Source organism: Cnephaeus nilssonii (genome assembly GCF_951640355.1).
Source record: "Cnephaeus nilssonii genome assembly, chromosome: 7".
Lineage (NCBI taxonomy): Eukaryota > Metazoa > Chordata > Mammalia > Chiroptera > Vespertilionidae > Cnephaeus > Cnephaeus nilssonii.
In genome coordinates, this window is record NC_137078.1 from 90,571,650 (window position 1) to 90,591,593 (window position 19,944).

Here is a 19,944-nt window from a genome sequence, read left to right on the forward strand (position 1 = left end):
TTAAAAAAGATCCTCTGTTAGTTTTGTCAGATGTGATAACTGAATCGTGATTACATTAAAAAGTGATCCTTATCTATTAGAGACACATCAAATGAATTATGTTGAATTTGATTAACTCATTACAATGAACGTGTTTAAATATAATAAGTTTTGAAGGTTGAATAAAAGGATTACACCCTTAAAAAAAAAACACAAAAAAAAACACACACACACAAAGATCCTCCCCTAAGATCTCCTCTACGCTCTTTCAAAACCCTCAAAAAGAAGGTCCCAGCGTGCACTCTCCCTCCCTGCACCTTCCCTTCCCCGTCTCCTCCCCCCACAGGCCGTGTTTATTAGAATACATTTCATTTTCAAAATTGAACTATCAGCTGTGAAAGTGTGTATACATATTTTGGGGACACAGAGTTGGCAAAAGTAGGTTTATGTTATGAGTACACAAGACATAAAGTTTATTCTTGTATTCTTATTTGTTGTATTATTTAGTTGTATTAACTGTAAGCCTACTTTTGCCCATCCCTCAGAAACCTAACCCCTTCCCCTCAATAATCAGCAACCCGCAGGCAGCAAAGACAGTAGCCTGGACCTGACTAATGGTCCCTCGGTCCAGACCTCTGGCAAGCCCTCAACAGATTGGATAGTGCCCATCCACACCGGGCAGAGTTGTCTGCTTCACTCCATCTACCAATACAAAGGCTAATCTCTTCCAGAAACACCTTCACAGAGACCCCCAGAAATTACGTGTCACCAGACACCTGGGCATCCTGTTGCCCAGTGAAGCTGGCACATAAAATAACACCCAGCAGCACCCACAGCAGCTGGACCCAGTAAGCAATCAATCCGCACAGGCCATTATTACTGTCAACGTGAGAAACCTGTAGAGAATTTGTAGAAGATTTTATTTGATCCAAACTGAGGACATAGGCCAGGGAGCAAGATCTCAAAGGCTCTGGAAAAGGGAAGTTTTGCTGTTTCTTTAATGCCTTTGAGATCAAGGAGGAATGTAAGGGAGATTACCTGAAGGTCGAAGAAAGCAAGGCGGGGACTGGGTTACAGGATGGTTCGGATTACGTGCTCTCTTTAGAAGGCAGGGTGTGAAAACTGGCCTTGCAAAGGTGTGTTAACCTGGATGCGCAGAAACCGTGAGCAGGGCTTGCTCAAGGCAAAGATAAGCTTTACACTAAGGAAGTGGTAGGCCTGGGACGTGACTACCCACCATGACCTCCTCCGTCAGGAATTTATGATCACCCTGGGAGCTGACTTTCCGTCGAAGCTCTTGTCATGCACGTTACAGTTTTATGGGTAAGGTAACAAACATTCAGAAGGGTTAAGTCATTTGGCCATAGCCACACAGCTGCAGCGGTCTGCTGGTGAACTGGGTCTCAACAGAAAACAAAACAAAACAAACCCCCGCTCATGGGTCCCATTTGCCAATATCCCCACTACGGCTGACTTCAAGCTACCGATGGCTTAACCAGCACTTCACCCAATCCCAGGATATCTAACACCGGGCTGCTGCCAGCCAGTGCAAACTGCCTCAGCACACCACTGCGGCTCCGCCGTGCCTGCCACGTGGGAGGGGGTTTCATAACATTAGCCATTATTGCAAGGAGTCAGGTGAACAGTGCGCACTGGACACCCCATTTTACAAACAGGGGATTGAGGTCTGGAGTTCAGCTACCCAAGGTCACAGCACAAGCCAGCGACTTGCTCTCCTATTGCGCACGTCTTCTCTCAGCAAGGTCGCACATAAGCCTACGGATGATCCTCATCCCCATCCTACCCCTTCGAGGGAATTTCCCAGACCCCATAAAGATGGGAGCTCTGTCCCTGCCCGGACTGGCTGCTGCACCCCAAAAGCCCTGAGGTGGCTTGGCAGGAAGGAAGCTCTTACTGGCTGGGGCACCTGCCAAGCCACTCCTGCCCCACTGCTCCTGGGCTCAGATCTGCCCCGGCTTGTACCTCTACAGGCTTGGGGAAGCGCTATTTTGGCAGCTGGCGAGCAGAGGGCCCTATCCTTGAGGGTATTAGGGGATGGGAGCGGGTGACTCATTCATGGTGCTTCCATGGGTGGAAAGCTGCCGCCAGGGGAGGGCCAGAACCAAGCCCAAGAAAGATTTTCAGCCCCAAGGCAGGCTGGCCCCGCTCCAGGTAAGGGCTCAGGTGAGTCACACTGCCCGTAGTCGCCCCAGGCTGGGCACAGCTGTCTTCCAGCGGGGCGGGACAGACAAAATGTCATTGCTCTTGGCTCTAGCTGTCCCCTGGACTGAACTGGGCTTGCTCCTTATCTGTGATGATTTCAAGAGCATTTTGGCTGAAAGCTTAAGTGAACACTCCTCCCACCATATCAGGCCCCGGGAGAGGGGAACAACAGCGGGTGGCATGTGGGGGAGTTTATGAGTAGCATATGCAGCCATGGGGCAGGGTCCTAAGGTCTTTGGAGAAGGGGGGCTGTTTCTGCCATTCTGGAGCCTCCAGGGAGGGAGATGCCCTTGAGTTCTTTGAGCCTGAGGTGGGGAAAGGGTTCCTGATGGTCTTGGTGGGGCACAGGAGGGGACAAGGATGTGGGTAGGACTTCAGGAAGAGGAGTAAGGTGAGAGTGAGTGGGAGGGAGAAAGGCCTACGCACGATTTGCAGTTGGTTTGGCAAAGGAGCTAAGGAGCCAAGGTTGGGAGTCGCCCCATGGGGCAAAGGTGGGGACCACTGTGGCTGGAGACTGTGCAGGGAGGGGCCCCCACCCACTCAGGATCCATCCCTGCAGTGCTGGGGAAGGAGAAGCAGCTGGGGTTGGCTGGACGGTGGGAGACAGGGGCGTGCTTGGTGGGGGACACGGCCACAGCTGCCTACCAACCTGTGTCTCCAGGCTGAACCCCAACACTGCTCAGTTTGAGTCTTCATTAAGCGAGGGGGTGGCCCACGTTCTCCCTCAATTAGTGCTTAAGCCCGGAGAACCCAGAAAACCAGGTTCTAATTCTGACCACAGGCTGAGCTTGGGTAAATCTGTTACCCTCTTGGAACTTTCTTTCTTTCTTTCTTTCCTTTTTTTTTTTTTGCCCCCTTTGATTTTTAGAGAGAAAGGAGGGGGAAAGGAGAGAAACATCCATGTGAGAGCAAAACATCGATCTGTGGCCTCCTGCACACACCTCAACTGAGGCTTGAACCCACCACCAGGCATGTGCCCCGACTGGGAATCAAACTGATGACCTTTCAGTTTACAGGACAACGCCCAATCAACTGAGCTACTGTACGCCAGGGGACCCTCTTGCAATCTTAATGACCTCACCGGGAAAACCAAGTCCCCGCCTCTTAGGGTGCCATGAGAATTGAATGAGAGGGTGGATGTGAAGTTCCTGGCCCCGACCATGTCAGGTTCTCTGGCACAACATCAGTTTCTTGGGGATGGGTCTGGGAAAGAGCCGGGGCAGGCTGCTTCCCGGAGGCTCCCCCTCAAGTGCCCCTGTGCTTGGAGTCAGACGGCTGCCCTGACTCTAGGCGGGGTCCTGAGAACCCGGCATCTAAGGACAAAACAACCCTCCCACTCAGGGCTCCCAGTCCCTTCTGTCTCCGAAGGCCTCTGTGGCCCCCCGAAGTCCTAGAGATCCCTTGGAGTTGGAGAGGCCACAGAGGGACATTCCTCATCTTAAGGGACACAGCCTGGCTTTCGGGGAGGATGGAGGAACTGCACATTCCTCCTGAAATAATCGTCCGGGAGCTATTTCCAGAGGCTCTTAGTGCCCAGGCCAGAAATGGCCAGTGATCTCGATGCCTGGGTACCGTCAGGACAAAAATGGCACAGAGGCCCAGCCCCCAGCCCAGAGCAGAACCAGGCCTGGCTGAGGCCCCACAAAGGAACAGTTGACACCACTTCCCTGGTTCACTGAGTCCCCCAGTGTACCCCTTCATCCTTGGGGGGAAGGTAGGGGCGCTGATCCTTCCTCTCAGCTCCCTGTTTCGGTGACTCCCCCCCCCCCATCCCCCAATGCAAAAAGCCCTTCTGTCTCAGTGATTGTGGGCTGGGAGGCCATAGGCAAAGCTTTCTGTGTAAAAGTGCTTTATAATCTTGAATCTTATCATTAGAATACATCCGATAAACCCAAATCGCCTGTACTCTTCAAAAATGCCAAGGTCATAAGACACACAGAAAGACGGAGGGACTTCCCGGTTGAAGGAAACCATAGACCTGAGAGCTAAGGGCAATGCCTGGTCCTGAATCGGATCCTGGATGAAATGCTGGAGGAAGAGTTGCCATGAAGAACATCAGGGACAGGACGGGGGATTTGAATACAGACTGCATATTAGGTACTAGTACTGTATCAACGTTGAATGTCCTGTGTTTGGTCATCGTAGTGTGGATATGTAAGAAAAGATTCTTCTTCTCCCAGCGTGTGTGTAGGGGACACATGCTGAAGTATTCAAGGGTAAAGATATTATTGTCTGCAACTTACTCTTAAAATAATAATTAATTGTGGGGGGGTGTAGTGACAAATATGGCAAAAGTGTTAATAATTAGTGGATGAAAAAAATAATTAGTGGATTTGGATAGAAACTATATAGGAGTTATTGTCTAATAAGTTTCCAGTAACTGGAAATCTTTAAAAATAAAAAGTAAACCTGTATTTTCAATATTTAGGGAAGGAAATGATGGAGGGAGGCTTTTCTTGGCAAATACAGTAAGAACTCAAAAGGGGGATTTTGCTTGTTTTTTTCAGCGAACATGTACTGGGCGACCCCAAAGGACCAGGTACTCAATACCAGGTTGTTGAGGGTATGAGGAAGAGGTGAGAAGGGAGGAAATAAGGTGCTGTTATGCCCAGGGATGGGTCATTCAAAGGGATAACACTCGAGCGCAGGAGTCCTCAAACTACGGCCCGCGGGCCACATGCGGGTGTTTTTGCCATTTTGTTTTTTCAGTTCAAAATAAGATATGTGCAGTATGCATAGGAATTTGTTCATAGTTTTTTTTAAAACTATAGTCCGGCCCTCCAGCCGTCTGAGGGACAGTGAACTGGGCCCCTGTTTAAAAAGTTTGAGGACCCCTGCCTAGCGCCTCTGGAGAAATGTTTACTGACCCGATGAGAAAAGAGAAGTCATTGATGCTGACCACAGTCAATGGGAGTTACAGTAGACCCGGCATAGAACTTCCTGCCTCTCAGCATAATGAAACACTTAGAAAAACAACAAGGGATGCTGGAAAATGTCCATCCCAGCCCCACTTTAAAAATAGGGTCCATCTGTCTTGGAAAGGCTTAAAGTGGCACTGGCCTTGAGGCAGGGGCCTGACCAGGATGACCCCGGGAGGCCCCTCCCAGCGCTAGGATTCCGTGATTCTATGACATGGCCAGGAGTCTGTATGAGGGTAACCTCAGTAGACACCAAGAAGAGGGCCAAGTCATCTACCTCCTAAAGACAGAGTGAGAGTGGGAGCGGGCCTTTTGGCAGATGGGGCCCAGCCAGCCAGGAAGGGAAGGGCGGGGCCCTGTGGGGGTCAGCCCTCAGTTACCTCCTATTTTTCCAGAGGAGGAAATGGGGGTGGGGGTGGACCAGAGAGGGCAGAGGCAGGTCTGGACATTCCACTTGATTCAGACCCAAAGGACAAGGGCAGCTGATGGGCTATGGGCTGGGAGAGGGGCTGGCAGCTGTTTTCTGGGTGGGACCGGTTCAAATACAGCTCTGTCCTTGCTAGGCAGACGTGGAAAATTAGCATCAAGCTGGCATTACTTGGGGAGAGAAATTAGAGCCTTCCTTCTGGTGGGGGGAGCACTGGGGAACTCAACGACAATGGGAACAGGGACAGGAAGACGATACTACCTTTGGCTGGGCCCAGACAGGCTCAGGAACAGGAGTGGGGGTTAAATGGACTGGGCATCTCTTTGGCCTGGTCAGGGCTTAGTCCCTGTGAAGTGCCTACATTTGAAGCAGGAGAAGTAGGTGTCCCAATACTCACCCCCTTCTTGTGGGGTGGATGAGGAGATCTCTACTGTTAGGATCAAGGCCAAATATCCTGGAAGGTTCTGATTTCACAAGTCCAACCTCATTAGTAGGCTTGTCACACCACCTGCCCCCCCCCACCCCCACCATTTGGGCTTCAAATGCAGCTCTATTCTTAGTTATGGGGTAGCAAGTGCCCCTCTGCATCTGGTTCTCCCCTTCATGCCCCCATCCAGGCAGGCAGAGGGGGTGTGGTGAGACTTCTTCCTAAGTAGACTGTGAGGGAGGCCAAAGTCACCTCGACAACATAGCGTTGTCTTTCAGGGGTCATCAGACACACCCAAGATAGTACCTTGGCCCCACCCCTAACAAGCTGTGTGATCTGAAGCCAAGTCACATCATCTCTCTGAGCCTCAGTTTCCTCATCAGTCATCTAGGAATAGAATAGCAACTACCACCTTGATTTGTAGTAAGAATTCCATGCAAGACACAAGCAAAGATACAGGCTCAGAGATAGTGCATCTAGGACTGCATTGCTTCTAAGACACATTTTTTCAGTATCAGAGTACATTGTGTAGTTGTTGATTAGCGAGTTGATACTGTCTCGTAAGAAAGCCTGTCTCAGTGCTTGGAAATTCACCATTAGAGATTCAGTGCTGGGCCTCTGTGGCTTAAAGGGCAAATAGGAATTTCAGAATGTGGGCTAGAGCTAAAAGAAGAGAAAGACTCCCGCACTCTTTCTAGGGGTCTTCTGGCTCCTTCATTTTCAGGATCTTGCCTTCTGACCCATCTCTTGCCCTTCTCTTTGTGCTTTCTGAATACTGGGGTGTCGGTTTTTCAGTCTGAAAATCCCGGGGCCTAGGAGGAAGATGGGGAGAAGGATAAGGGGCGTGTGTTGGCTCTGTGAAGGCTGATGCAACACCTGGAGAGAAATCCAGGAGGGGAGGTGGCAGGGAGCCGAGGAAAGCTGACCTAACTCTCCTCACCAGACCCAGGTAACCAACTTCAAGGTGAGCTCACAGCAGTTCAGTGCCACGAAGCTTTATCCTCCTAGCAGGCCAATGTCTGGGCGCCAGGTGAGACATCCCAACACTCACAGCCACTTGAACCATCCCAAGAATGTGTCCTTTCGAATCCCGACTCCAGGCTGTTTCCAAAGCCCTGAGACAAGGCCTAACAGCCTCAAACGTCCTCGCACCCCAAGGGACTTGGAGTTCAGCAGCTGCATCAACCCTTCAGAACAGTCCGACAGCCCCAGCTCCCCTAAACTTCCAGTGAGGAGAATCTGCATGGGCCAGCCCTACACCTCCAAGTTCGTAGAGACGCGCTACCCGGGGAACCGCCCCAAGATAGCCAGAAAGCCCTATTACCGTGACAGCCCCCACTGTCTGCTCTGCACAGATGGCCCCTCAGACCACTCCAGTCCCTCCTTCCTGGACCAACTCATCAGAGGCATCAACTACCTTGACAGATCCACCAACTGCTCCCAATCACTGAGCCTGCCAAGGCTCGCAGTCAACTACCTAGAACGGGCTGCCAACTCCTACCTGGGTCACACAGACCACTCCTCTCCCTGCAGTTACTCCAACCCCAACACCACCATGGTGCCAACCACCAAGGGTGTCAATGCTTTGCAGTGTGTGGATGGTGCCGTCAACACAAGTTGCTCACATCAGCTTCGTAGCAAGAACCTCCCTCCGATGCAGCCACAGAGACCAGAGATAAAGTTGCCTGAGCTCCCTTTGCTTGGCAACAAGATCTTTTCTTTAGGTCGCCTGCCCAAGTTCTGGGATGAAATCCGCTCGGGCTGGAATGCCCCTCTTGAACCCACCTCCAAACCCTGTAGCTGGTGGTAACATTGACACCGACCATGAAATGGACACACGTCCATCAGTCTGCAGTTGTGAAAAATAAATTGTCTGTGGCAAAATGCACCTTCCAAGGCTCCATTGAGGGAAATGGCCATTTACATTGGGGATTATAAATTCGAGGACTTATGGGGCGGGCAGTTAAAAGTTAATGCGTGAGCCCAGCTGGTGTGGCTTAGTGGTTGAGCATGGACCCATGACCCACTAATGGTTCTCTGTCATCATTGATGTTTCTTTTTTTCCTTTTCTTAATCCTCACCTGAGGGTATTTTCCTATTGATTTTTAAAGAGCGCGGAAGAGAGAGGGAGAGGCAGAGAGAAATACCAATGTGAGAGAAACATGTCAATTAGTTGCCTCCTGCATACGCCCTGAACAGGCCTCAGGCTGGGAGGAGGCTGCAATCAAGGTGCATGCCCTTGACCAGGAATCGAACCCAGGACCCTTCAGTCTGCAGGCTGACACTCTATCCACTGAGCCAAACTGGCTAGCACATCATTGATATTTCTTTTTTTAAAAAATAGATTTTTATTGATTTCAGAGAGGAAGGGAGAGGGAGAGATAGAAACACCAATGATGAGAAAGAATCATTGATGGGTGCCTCCTGCATGTCCCCTACTGAGGATCAAGCCCACAACCCGGGCATGTGCCCTTGACTGGAATCGAACCCGGGACCCTTCAGTCCACAGGCTGACGCTCTAGCCACTGAGCCAAACCAGCTAGGGCCATCATCAATATTTCTATCTCTCTCCCCTTCTCTCTTTCTCTCTCTGAAATCAATAAAAAAGTATTTTAAAAAGTTAATGAGTGATTTGGGCTGGGTGGTGGAGACTGTATCTGAGTGGAGAGGGAATAACTGGTCAAAACCGGTCTCAAATGGGTTGTTGCCTTTTCAAGAAAAGCCAGGAATCTGAGTTTAATATGTTAGCAACAAATTTAAAAAATGTCAGCCCAGCTGGTGTGGCTCATGGCTGAGTGTCAACCCATGAGCCAGGAGGTCATGGTTTGATTCCCGGTCAGGGAACATGCCCAAGGTTGCAGGGCTAGACCCCCAGTGTGGGATGTGCAAGGAGGCAGCCAATCAATGATGTTTCTTTCTTATCAATTTTTCTATTTCTCTACCCCTCTCCCTTCTTCTCTCTCTAAAAATCAATTAAAACATACTTTTAAAAAAAAAGTCATAAGGCTCTGTGAGATGAACAAAAATATTTGTTGGCTGAGTGTGAAGCCCACAGGTCTGTTAGGAACCTCTGGTTTTTATCTTGCATGGATCACTGGGGAGGTTCCTAGCCTCCCTTACCCTCGGTTCCTGCATGTGAAGAAATAGATTGTTTATACACAACCCCATCCAAACTCTTCTTTTTCCAGGGTTATTAACTAGCACAGCCCATGTGAGCAGAAAGGTAGAAGTGATGATGATGATGATGATGATAATGATGATGATAGCAAACCCTGTAGAGCCCTTACAGGCACTGTTCTAAGTGGTGTTTGTTTCTTTTTGTTGTTGTTGTTCCAAGTGTTTCATACATATTTATGCGTCTAAAGATGTGGTTTTGGTGACCAGGGCCCAGGGTGGATGTAGAGAAAAGTTTACAATGCCCAGTGTGAGACGTGTTGGAGCAGGCAACCTGGGATAGTGGCAGGTGGAAGGATGGCCCTTCTTGGGAAATCTCTGAAAAGAATGGTTCTGTCCAAGCCAGGTGAGGGTTGGAGGGTCAGAATAGGTAGTCCCACATTTCCTGCTGGGAATATCTGAGAAAGTGTTCCCTGGGCCACTGAAGGCTCCGAACTTTCAGACTCAACAGGCCCCACAAGGCACCCAGGTATCTACCAACCTGCTGCTGAGGGACTCTGAAGCCTGGGATTCCAACCTAGTTCTGCCACTCACCTGCCCAGAGACCTTGGTTTCATCCTTTCCCCTCTCTATGCCTCTGTTTCCTCTTCTGTAACACGAATGGGGTAGCTTTGATGATCTCTAAGGGCCCCCGGACTCTGATATTTTTGCATTTCTCCTGGTCCCAAAGGAGGCCTAGAGCCTTCTGAGCTGAGAATTGAGATTGTACCTCACCCGAACTCAAGTCTTCTAAGTTTTGAGTTATCTTCCCAGGCTGCCCAGGGGCTATTTCAGGCCTAAAGACCCATTTCTGTGTGGCTCTGAACTTCAGACCCAGCCAGATCCTTCTTGCTGGAACTCTCCTTGGAAATATGAGGGCAATAATAGAGTATGGAATGGGGTTGACCTTGAAATAACCTGGAGGTCTACAAGGTTCCATGGCTCTTGGAGGAGGTGGCCTAGCCCTATGGCCAAGCAGAGAAGGCAGCAAGCCTGAATATCTCTACCATGAGATTGCTGTGGTGGTCCTAGGATAGGAAGAAGGAAGGGGGCACTGAACCCCCAGCCCATTGACTTCACCCCCGCTTCTATTCCGTCTCTGAAGGACAAGGGTGATCCTTCCTGGGTTCAAAGCTCAGCAGCTTCTTTCTCTGTCTCTGGCATCTCTTACCTTCCCAGGAAGAAGACTTTGGCCTTTGTGTGAGGGGGTCCTCAGCCCTCCAGTGACTTATTCCCCAGGTAAATAGTCACAGGAATATAGCTGGTTAGAATTCATTTGGCCCAGCTCAAGAGGTAGTTCCAGAGTGTCCTGAAGCCCTGGTCGGGTAGCTTAGTTGGTTAGGGTGTCATCCCAATAGTCTAAGGTTGCAGGTTCAATCCCCATCAGGGCATATACAAGAACTAGCTAATGAATGCATAAACAAGTGGAACAACAAATCAATGTCTCCCCCTCACTCTCTCTCTCTCTCCTCTCCCTCCCCCTCTCTAAAACCAACCAATAAATAAAGTGTTTAAGATTAAAAAAAAAAAATAGTGCCCTGATTCCTAAACCCAATCTGGCCCCTCAAAGCCATCTCCTTCCTGCTTTAAGCCCATATTTGCAAAAGAGTCATTCTGACTCTCTCCTAAGGATGCCTACCTCAAAAATGGTCCAATTTCCCCTAATCAGAGTGTAAGACCCTTGCCTACAACAACACTGTTCTTGAGGTCTCCAGTATCTAGCCCAGTTCTGGCTCACAACAGGGGCTCAATTATATTGATATGAATTAAAGGGCCTTATGCCCAGTATGTGCTCAGTAATGGTAACTACTATTATATTAAAAGTAATTACAGTACCTTGCACACTGTGGACTTTCAATAACTAGTAATGATGACAGCCAACATTTATTAAGCTCTTAACTATACCCCAGGCATTAAGTGCCTTATATGTATTAACTCACTTAAGCCTCATACCAATCCTTTAAGTAAAGTACTATTGTCCCCTATTGTACAGATGAGGAAACGGAGGCACAGGGAGATCAGGTATAAATGATGTGCTAAAGATGGTTACAGTGCATAGAACACAGCAGAGTAGGTGCTCAATAATAATTATCTTTAGGATTACAACATCTTGGCAGTAGAAGGTGCTCCCCAAATCATACTGTGGGTGCCCAAGGAATGGTAGATGTCATTACAGAGCCCAGAGCATAGTAGGTGCTCAAATGAAATTTGACCATTGGTTGGGGATTCGATTGTACCCTAAAGGGACAGGATCTCCGTGCCTGGCTCAAACTTCTCAGGATATATACTCATGACTCACAAATCCCTTCCACCAGTCACTCAGGCCAAGTCCAGAGAAAATAAGGCTCTTAGTTAGAGAAGGCCCTCTGCCTCGTGTGGCCATGTGGAGGCCACAGGAAGTCCCTGTATCCACCATTCAAACCATGCATCTGCAAGGTCCATGTAAACAGGAAGCAGCAGGCAGGCTGCAGAACAATGTCACGGCCTACTGTGCTGTCCATCTTGTGTACAGAATGGCCTAGGTGTCCCCACAGCAGAGTGTGGCCGGGGAAACTCCTTCATTATTAAGCAAGCACCCATGCTAAGTGCCAGGCCTGCTGCCAAGGCCTGAAACATAGGCTCTCAGCCCTCAGCTCCCTGTGAGGCTCGGTGTTAGTACCCCATTTTGCAGAGGGGGAAACAGGCTCAGAGAGAGAAAGTAACATGCCCCAGCTCCTGCAGCTGAAAAGTAGCAGAGCTGGGATTCCAACCCAGGCCTCTGACCCTCAGCCAATGCCCTTTCTATTCAAACCGCTGGGGTTTTTTTCTTAGTATTTATTGAATGGATTTTAAAAGAAAGAGGGGTAAATCTTGGCATCTAAAACATGCAATAAATTAGACAAAGCAAGGATTGTATTTAAGTCCAGGGGTTTGGGCTGCCCCCAACACCAGTCTTCTGAACAGGGCCATGCTAACCTGGTGCAACATGCTCTTACAGGAAATAGTAAGCAAAGGGAGAAATTTCCTCAAGGGTCACCTCTTGTCTCAGTTGCCCAATCCACTGGTCCCTGCATCATTTGGTAACATTGGGTATAAGTGCATGCTATTAGAATGATTTTTGTGTATTTAAAACAATCTAATGCGACTCCTTTCAAACAGATAATTTGATACCACTATTCTAAGATCCTAGAAATAAAATGAAGCTTTTTGTATGACTAAGGTGCGTGTTTGAGAGACACACTCAACCTATTCCCGACCCTTTACTCCACCCTAATCTTTCTTATCCAGAACCTTATAAGGCCTTAGGGCCCCTGCCTCTATCCCCCCCACCCCCACCCCATTCCTGAGGCCCATTTTATCCCTTACTGTCTTCTCTGCCTACACAACTGCCCCTGCTTGCTCCCCATAAGAGACATAATACTAGGAATGGGGGCACCCCCTCCCCCTCAATTGCATCCACACTGCCCTCTTTTAAGTTGAAATCTCAGGAAAAGGGAAGAGCCTCGGACATGTGCTGTGCCTGAGCTGGTAGCACCATTTTTGGCAAACTTTCTTTACAGCTTCCTAAGCTCCTCCCAGCAGGGCAGGAATTTCTTGTGAACAATTGAACAAAGCCGGAGGGAGAAGGCACAGGACATTCCAAAAGGATTTCTCTCGAGCTCCAAAAGACAACATGTGGAAACACTGCCGAAGGTTCCTAGCCTAGTAAAGAAAAGCATGAAAGGAATGGAAAGTCGGCCCGGTAGGAAGGGCGGTCAGGCTGGAGGAACAAGGCGCCAAGGTCAGGAGGTCTGGGTGGAAGGGGTGCCTCTGCCACTCGTGACTCTACCAAGGTCACTTCACCTCCCTGGCCTCAGACTTGTGGTCCTTCAAAACGGAAGGAGCTGGGAAAGTAAACGCATGGATGCATGCATACCTGGTCATAGCAATGCTGTCTGAACCACAATGACCTGGAAACGGCCACCGAACTATAAGATAGGGTTCATGAACAACAGTATGTCGACCAGGCACAACACCAAATCATTATTAGAAGTACTATGTGCAAACTCAAGATGAGCGCTATTCAAAGTAGATGGCCCGCAAATTGCTAACGGTTACCATCTGAAATAAAGAGCTTGTGCCATGCTCGGCCGGCATGGCTCAGTGGTTGAGCACTGAGCTATGAAGCAGGAGGTCACAATTTGATTCCCAGTCAGGGCACATGCCCGTGTAGCGGGCTCGATCCCCTGTGGGGTGTGCAGGAGGCAGTCCATCAGTGATTCCCATCATTGATGTTTTGCTCTCTCTCCCTCTCCCTTCCTCTCTGAAATCAGTAAAAATATATTTAAAAAGAAAAGAAGAAAAAGAGCTTGTACCAGAAAGTGTCTAGGTGCCGCTTCCCAAATGGACCAAGTATTGCAAGAAAAAAAAAAGTGTTAGCTTAAGCTAAACAGAGTGCTTACTGATACGGTTGGTTTCCACTCTGAACAAGCTTCTTATCTCATCTCAGACTGGTACTAAACAGTTTGAGGACTGGCACTGATCCACAGAACCATTTTTAAGTGGCCCTGGTCTTTACTGACACATAGCATGGCGTTAATGAGAAGAATGTTAAGCAGAAAAAGCAAAACATGAAATCATATGCATATGTGGATCACATGGGGTCAAATGCACATGTGTACAATGACAAGGGAAGGGAAATGAACATTTTTGGAGCTCCAATTACAGGTCCTGCACAGAAGTCTTCTATGGCTGAAGCAGGGGCGTGTGGGCAGGAATGTGAGGGGGCATGTGGAGACCATGAGAATTCCAGCCTGGCTGGAGGGGAGCCATGGGGGTGGGGGAGCATGAGTGACAAATTCAAATTGTAGAAACCGTTGAGGTCTTTCAGGAGCTGGCTCTGGGGCAGTATGTGCCAAGTGTGTTGTGAGAAACACTAATCTTGTGAGATGTGACAAGGTTTTTCCATAAAAACAAGGGAGGTCCCTATCTTGAGTATGTTGAGGAATGCTGCATTAACAGCTGGGCCCAGCTGGTGTGGCTCAGTGGCTGAGTGTCCACCCATGAACCAAGAGGTCACCGATTCAATTCCTGGTCAGGCACATGCCCCGATTTTGGGCTTGATCCCCGTAGGGGTCATGCAGGAGGCAACCGATCAATGTTTCTCTCTTATTGATGTTTTTATATCTCTATCCCTCTCCCTCTATCTCTCAAAATAAAAAACACACACAACAAAACACAGCTGAATGGGTGACTGCACTGGAGGTCTGCTCAGAAACTTTCGTGTGTTGGTGTTTCTTGAAATGGCCAAAGTGTGGGAAAGAGCAGGGAATCCCCAATCATCTTGACTAGGGAATCCCTTTCCCAAGGAGCATCTCAGAGAGCAGGTGACCCATGAGGCACGGTATGGGGACCCAGCCCCTGGGCCTGGCATCTACAGCAGGAGTTCCGCAAGAAGCTGATTGAGGAGGGATGGTGTGGAGATAGGGGGGGTCAGAGGGACACATCCAAAGCCATTTTCAAAAGAGTCTCACTTGTGCCTGTGCAGAGTTGAGCATAACCCTACGCAGGGTGGGGTGGGGAGCAGAATTGGGAATGGGTTCTGGAGGCAGACAATCATGCACGTGAATCCTGGCTCTACCCCACACTGACTGTGTGAACTAGGCAGGCCGCTTCATCCCCTTGTTTGATAAAGGGGAAGTAATAAAATGCACTCACTTGTCTATAATCCCATGGCGGTGGTAGTGATAAAAAATGAGGTTCAGTGGTGGTCAAGGAAGGGAGTTTATCTTTGCCCCAAGTATAAACCAGAAGGGGGACATTTATGCCTTATGACATGCTTGCTTTAACTTGTTCTTTTACTCAAGTAAAATTATTCACTCAAGTGCCAACTCCGTGCCAGGCATTGTGTTCTTCACAGGGGATATAGTTGGGACCAAGAGAGAAACAAGACAATTGTGCCTTCGTTATGCCTCCTAAGGTTAAATGATCTTCCCAATTATTGCTATTGTCAAAAATGGTAAGAGAGAGAGAGAGAGAGAGAGAGAAGGGTGGGGGGTTGTTGGAAAGTATAGCAGGGACATGATCTAGCCAGGGAGGTCAGGGAAGGCTTCTCTGGTGCCATGAAGTTTGATCTGGATTCTAAAAGAGAGTAGGCACTCAAGAGAAACAGCATGTGCAAAGACCATGCTGGGGGAGGGATGTGGCTGAAAAAATGGGCAGGACTGTATCTGGCCAGGCCCTGCAGGGTCCTCTCTCTGTCCAAGGGAACTAACTTTCTTTCTTTCTTTCTTTCTTTCTTTCTTTCTTTCTTTCTTTCTTTCTTTCTTTCTTCCTTTCTTTCTTTCTTTCTTTCTTTCTTTTAATATGTTCTATTGATTTTTTACAGAGAGGAAGGGAGAGGAAGAGGGATAGTTAGAAACACTGATGAGAGAGAAACACTGATTCAGCTGCCTCCTGCACACTCCCCACTGGGGATGTGCCCGCAACTAAAGTACATGCCCTTTACTGGAATCGAACCTGGGACCTCTCAGTCCGCAGGCCGACGCTCTATCCACTGAGCCAAACTGGTTTCGGCCAAGGGAACTTTCTAAAAAAATTTTTTTTATTGATTTCAGAGAAGAAGGGAGAGGGAGAGAGGGACAGACGCATCAATGATGAGAGAGAATCCATGATCGGCTGCCTCCTGCATGCCTGCCTCTCACTGGGGACCCAGCCTGAAACCAGGGCATGTGCCCTGACTGGGAATCGAACCATGATCTCCTAGTCCATGGGTCGATGCTTAACCACTGAGCCACAGTGGCTGGGCTGTCCAAGGGAAGTTTTACCGCCTGCTTAGAACTATGTCCTCCCTCCACTTCCTCCTCTTTGCCACTTCATCTCCTTGTTTCCTTTCCTCCATCCCACTCCCTCTCAATAGCAATTTCCTACTCCACATTCTCACCCAATAACATATCTTTACCATGCTAGCACCTGTTTTCCCACACAGGCATTGGAACCCTGTGCAAAATAGATGTTTGCTTTCATTATTGAATGAGTGCAGGGCCACAGCTAGTCCACACAGTGTCTCTGCTCATATTCGCAAAAGGTACCCCCTCTGAGCAGATACAGCCTCACCACAGGGCCCACTTGGCTGCAGACCCTTGTGCAGTGAACAACCTCCTTAACCGTCCCCTGCAGCCCTGAGCGAATGAATGAATAAATAAAAGGTGAAATGAGTGAGAAGGTCTGAGGCAGAGGAAAGAGTTGGAGTGGGAGTGAAAGCCAGGGGAAGTTGAGTCCTATCAACCTGGGAGCAGGTGACTCACAGGCGCTGTCTACTGGTTCCAGAAGGCCCCCGACTCCAGTTTTTTCTCAGAAGCCAGCGTGCTTGGCTGCTCGTGCCTACCCAAGCTCTTGTAGCCTCTCCTTATCTGAGGAACCTTGTGCAAGACTTGAGTTGTTTCTTTTCCAAAGAGTGTGAGGAGCCCTGGGAGTTATGAGTACGTACAGTGCAATTACAGGCGCCTCGCAGGCTCAGCGAAGCCCAGAAGGCCCTGCCCCTGCTCCTCTTCTGAGCCATATGAGGAGAAAGCCAGGCCCTAAACAAAGCAACTTGAGAACATTTACTAAAGATATCAAGGACTGCAAAATAGAACAGAGCCGGCCAAGTCCCTTCGTGGGGAGAGGATGCAGAATAAATAGGTGGATGACCAATTCTCAGGGTGGGTGGAGTTACCCGGGAAGGCTTTCTAGACAGGCCGCATTTTCCTGCTCTCCGCGGCAGCCCCGCTCCTGCCCGTCTCCAGTCGGCTTTACCATCTCTCTCCGCAACCTCCTTTCGGAAGCAAGGCTTATGGCTTGGGTTTTAGTCTTGACCAAACATCTACAAAGGGTTACTTGTTCCCCTTTTTCCCTTTGCTCATGAGCAAATCATCCAAGAAGCCAAAGTTCTGGGACTTACAGGGCCTGAGGTAGGGAATAGACACTGAGGCAGCTCACGAAATGCGATTTGTCACGGATGCTGACCTCCACAGACAGGCAAGGCCTTGGAAAAAACCCTGCCACCAGCGCTGGCCACCTGCCAACTCTGAAGTCAGCGGAGTTTTATAGCCTTCCTCATCAGACAGGGAGTTCTCAGGCACCAGGCTGTAGTCCTCCATCAGACTGGAGATCCTTGGGGTGGGGGTTGCATCTGGCCTCCAGACTGGGGTTAACACATTGGGTGAGAAGCTGCTCCTCCATCAGACAGGAGCCCCTTCCCCCCATCTGAGGGCAGAGTTGTGTCTCCCTCTTCGGAATCTGAGCTCACCCAGAAACAGTAATAAGAGAAATAGCCACCGCTTATTTTAGTTACTAGAGACCTGATGCACAAATTTGTGCACGGGTGGGGTCAGGCCAGCCCACCTCGATGGGGGCTATGGGTGCCGGGCTGGCAGGGGGGAGGGGACGCGGGAGGTTGGCCAGCCAGCCCCACTCCCAATCAGGGTGGGGGGGGGGTGATCGGGGACTGGGCTGGCTGGGGGAGGGGCCGAGGGAGGTTCAGGGGGGCCGGTTGGGGCCCCAATCAGGCCGGTTGGCTGAAGCAGTGCCCGTCATAGCGACCGGTCATTCTGGTTGCTTGGCTTTTATATATATAGATTACTATGTGCCTGAAACGGTTCTTTTAACAACATATATGAATTCATTTTAACTCTCATAACAACACTACAAGGCAGGTCTTAGCATTAGTCTCCGTTTCTTGATGATGAGAAGGAGATATACTGAGAGGTTGAATCATTGGTTCAAGGTTGCACAGCTCGGTGGTGGGGGCAGGATTCTCCATCGCACTGAAAACAATATGAAAACAGAGACAATATCCTTCCTCTTTCCTCCATCAGACTAGGAGCTCATCAAGGGTGAAGATCTGGTGTCCCTCTGCTGTCCACCCCTATCTCCCTGTCTGGATCAGAAACAGACCTTGCCCTGGCCCTAGTGGCTCAGTTGGTTGGAGTCTCTCTCTCTCTCCCCTCCTCTTTCTAAAAAAAAAAAAAAAAAAGGTCTTATTCAGTGCTGTGCCTGGCATCTGGGTTGGGCACAGGGAGTTGGCCGAAACACTGTGGGTGAATTTCTGCTCCTTACAGCTCTGAGCTGGTCCCCCAGAAATATGCCCCACAAGGTAGAGAAGCCCATCCATTGGAGATGGGACACCTATGTGGGATGGAAGCCAGCCTGCTAGTGTTTTCTCTGTCCCCCAGGTGCCTGGCTAGGGGGCCCCAGAGTGCCTGGGAGATTGCAGGCTGCTATCACAGGGAACACACCTTCCGGAGCCAGGCCTGGTGCCACCCTGTCAGCTAGGCATTTCCTTCTGTCCACAGCTCACCTCACTCCTGGCTGCAAACCCAGCCGTGAGTCTCTGGAACCTAGCAACTCTCGAGGAAACAATGGAAACTTCAGTTTTTCTTCTCCTCCCTCTATCATTACTCAAAAGGTTTTCCTCTAAGCTGCACACACATCCATTTTCTCTCCACCCATCAGCCTGGGCTGTCCTGGAAATTTTCAGGCAGAAAGGAGTCCTGTGCGTGGGCGGGTAGGGCGACCTGGTGGCGGGGCCATGTGCGCCGGCCGTGGGTCTGTGTCAGATGGGGATCATCAGGGACTGTGATTTACCGCCCCAGCATCTGTGATTGGGGCTTTGGCAGGGTCTGTCTGTGTCCGGGCCTGGATGTGTGAGCTGGTGTGTCTCTGTCGCAGGGGCTGTGATTTATGGGAATCAAAGTTGGTCTGTGATTTATATGGAAAATGGCATGTGTCAGGGGCAGTTCAGGATTGAGTGCCTACTGTAGGTCACTATGGTCAGTGTGTGAGAACATTGTTGGCCTGTGTGTGTAAACTGTAGGCGCCTGCGAGGAATGTGTGTGTGAAAAAGGTGTCCTTAATGCTTCATGTCTATGTGAGTCTGTGTAACCATGTGAATATGCGTGTGTCAGCTGTGTCCACTGTGTTACCTGCAGAGGTGAGAGCTTTGAAGAGATAAAGTATTCTTTTGTGTCTCTGAAGACTGGTACAAGAGAGGAAGTTGGTACAAGAGTGAAAATGTGCTGAGTGCTCTCGGGTAGCAGATGAAAGTGCTAGTGCGTGACACTTGTGAGTGTGCAAGTGTCCTGTGAGCGAAAGTTGGCGCGAGTGCGTGCACGCGCTCAGGTGCCCGTCCTCCAGAGTTGCCCGCGTGGGGGGGTCACGCTGGCGGAGTGTGGAAAGGCGGAAAGGGGTTTTACGGGTCTGGCAGTCCGTGGGGGCGTGCAGGAGCGGCGTGCGCGGGGAGGGGAGGGAGGCCCCGGCCCCGGCCCCCGTCCCATTCTATACTCCAGGCCGGGTTTGGCGGGGAGCCGGGCTGGGCCGCGGCCCGCGGAGGGGGCTGGGGGCCAGACAAAGGCCCAGTTGGCTGTGCCGCTGGCTCCGAGGAGCGGCGCCCGCGGTCCGGGGGCGGGGCCTGGCGCCCCCGGAGGGGCGGTCCGGGGGCGGGGCCAGGCTCCGGGGGCGGGGCGGGCGGCCTCGGGGGCGGGGCAGGGCGGGGCGGGCGGCGGGCGGCGGTGGGGGTGGCGGGGGCGGGAGCGGGCCGCGCTGTCCCGAGGACTCCGCAGGCCGGCGAGCGGGCAGCTGCGGGCGGACGCCGAGCGTGCGAGGGAGCGGAGCGGGCCGGCCATGGGGCGGCGGGCGGCGGGCGCGCTGCTGCTGGCGCTGCTGCTGCACGGGCGGCTGCTCGGGGTGAGTGTGCGGGCGGAGGGACGGGGGGTGGGGGGGCGCCCGGGCCCTGCTCGCTGTGCCCGCCAACTTGGCGGGGGCGCCGAAGCTGCGCTGTGGGAACTCTGGTTCCGGACGCGGCGCCGGTCAGGGACCCC

The 19,944-nt window shown here is 50.6% G+C and overlaps 2 protein-coding genes across 3 annotated transcripts in view; both read left to right on the forward strand.

Annotated features, from left to right (window-relative positions):
* Positions 1–4,767: 4,767 nt before the first annotated feature.
* LOC307103529 (uncharacterized protein) lies at positions 4,768–7,784 on the forward strand (the record flags this gene model as incomplete). Its single annotated transcript, XM_079777873.1, has 2 exons — positions 4,768–4,778; positions 7,133–7,784. 2 exons carry the CDS (start codon positions 4,768–4,770, stop codon positions 7,782–7,784), a joined length of 663 nt encoding a protein of 220 aa, XP_079633999.1.
* Positions 7,785–19,654: 11,870 nt separating this feature from the next.
* Positions 19,655–19,944, forward strand: part of HSPG2 (heparan sulfate proteoglycan 2) — a 98,801-nt gene continuing 98,511 nt past the window's right edge. For both annotated transcript variants that reach the window (XM_079776728.1, XM_079776729.1), the window contains exon 1: positions 19,655–19,810. In XM_079776728.1, the coding sequence (XP_079632854.1) occupies positions 19,748–19,810 (63 nt within the window). In that variant the 5' untranslated portion in view covers positions 19,655–19,747. The remainder of the gene's footprint in view (positions 19,811–19,944) is intronic.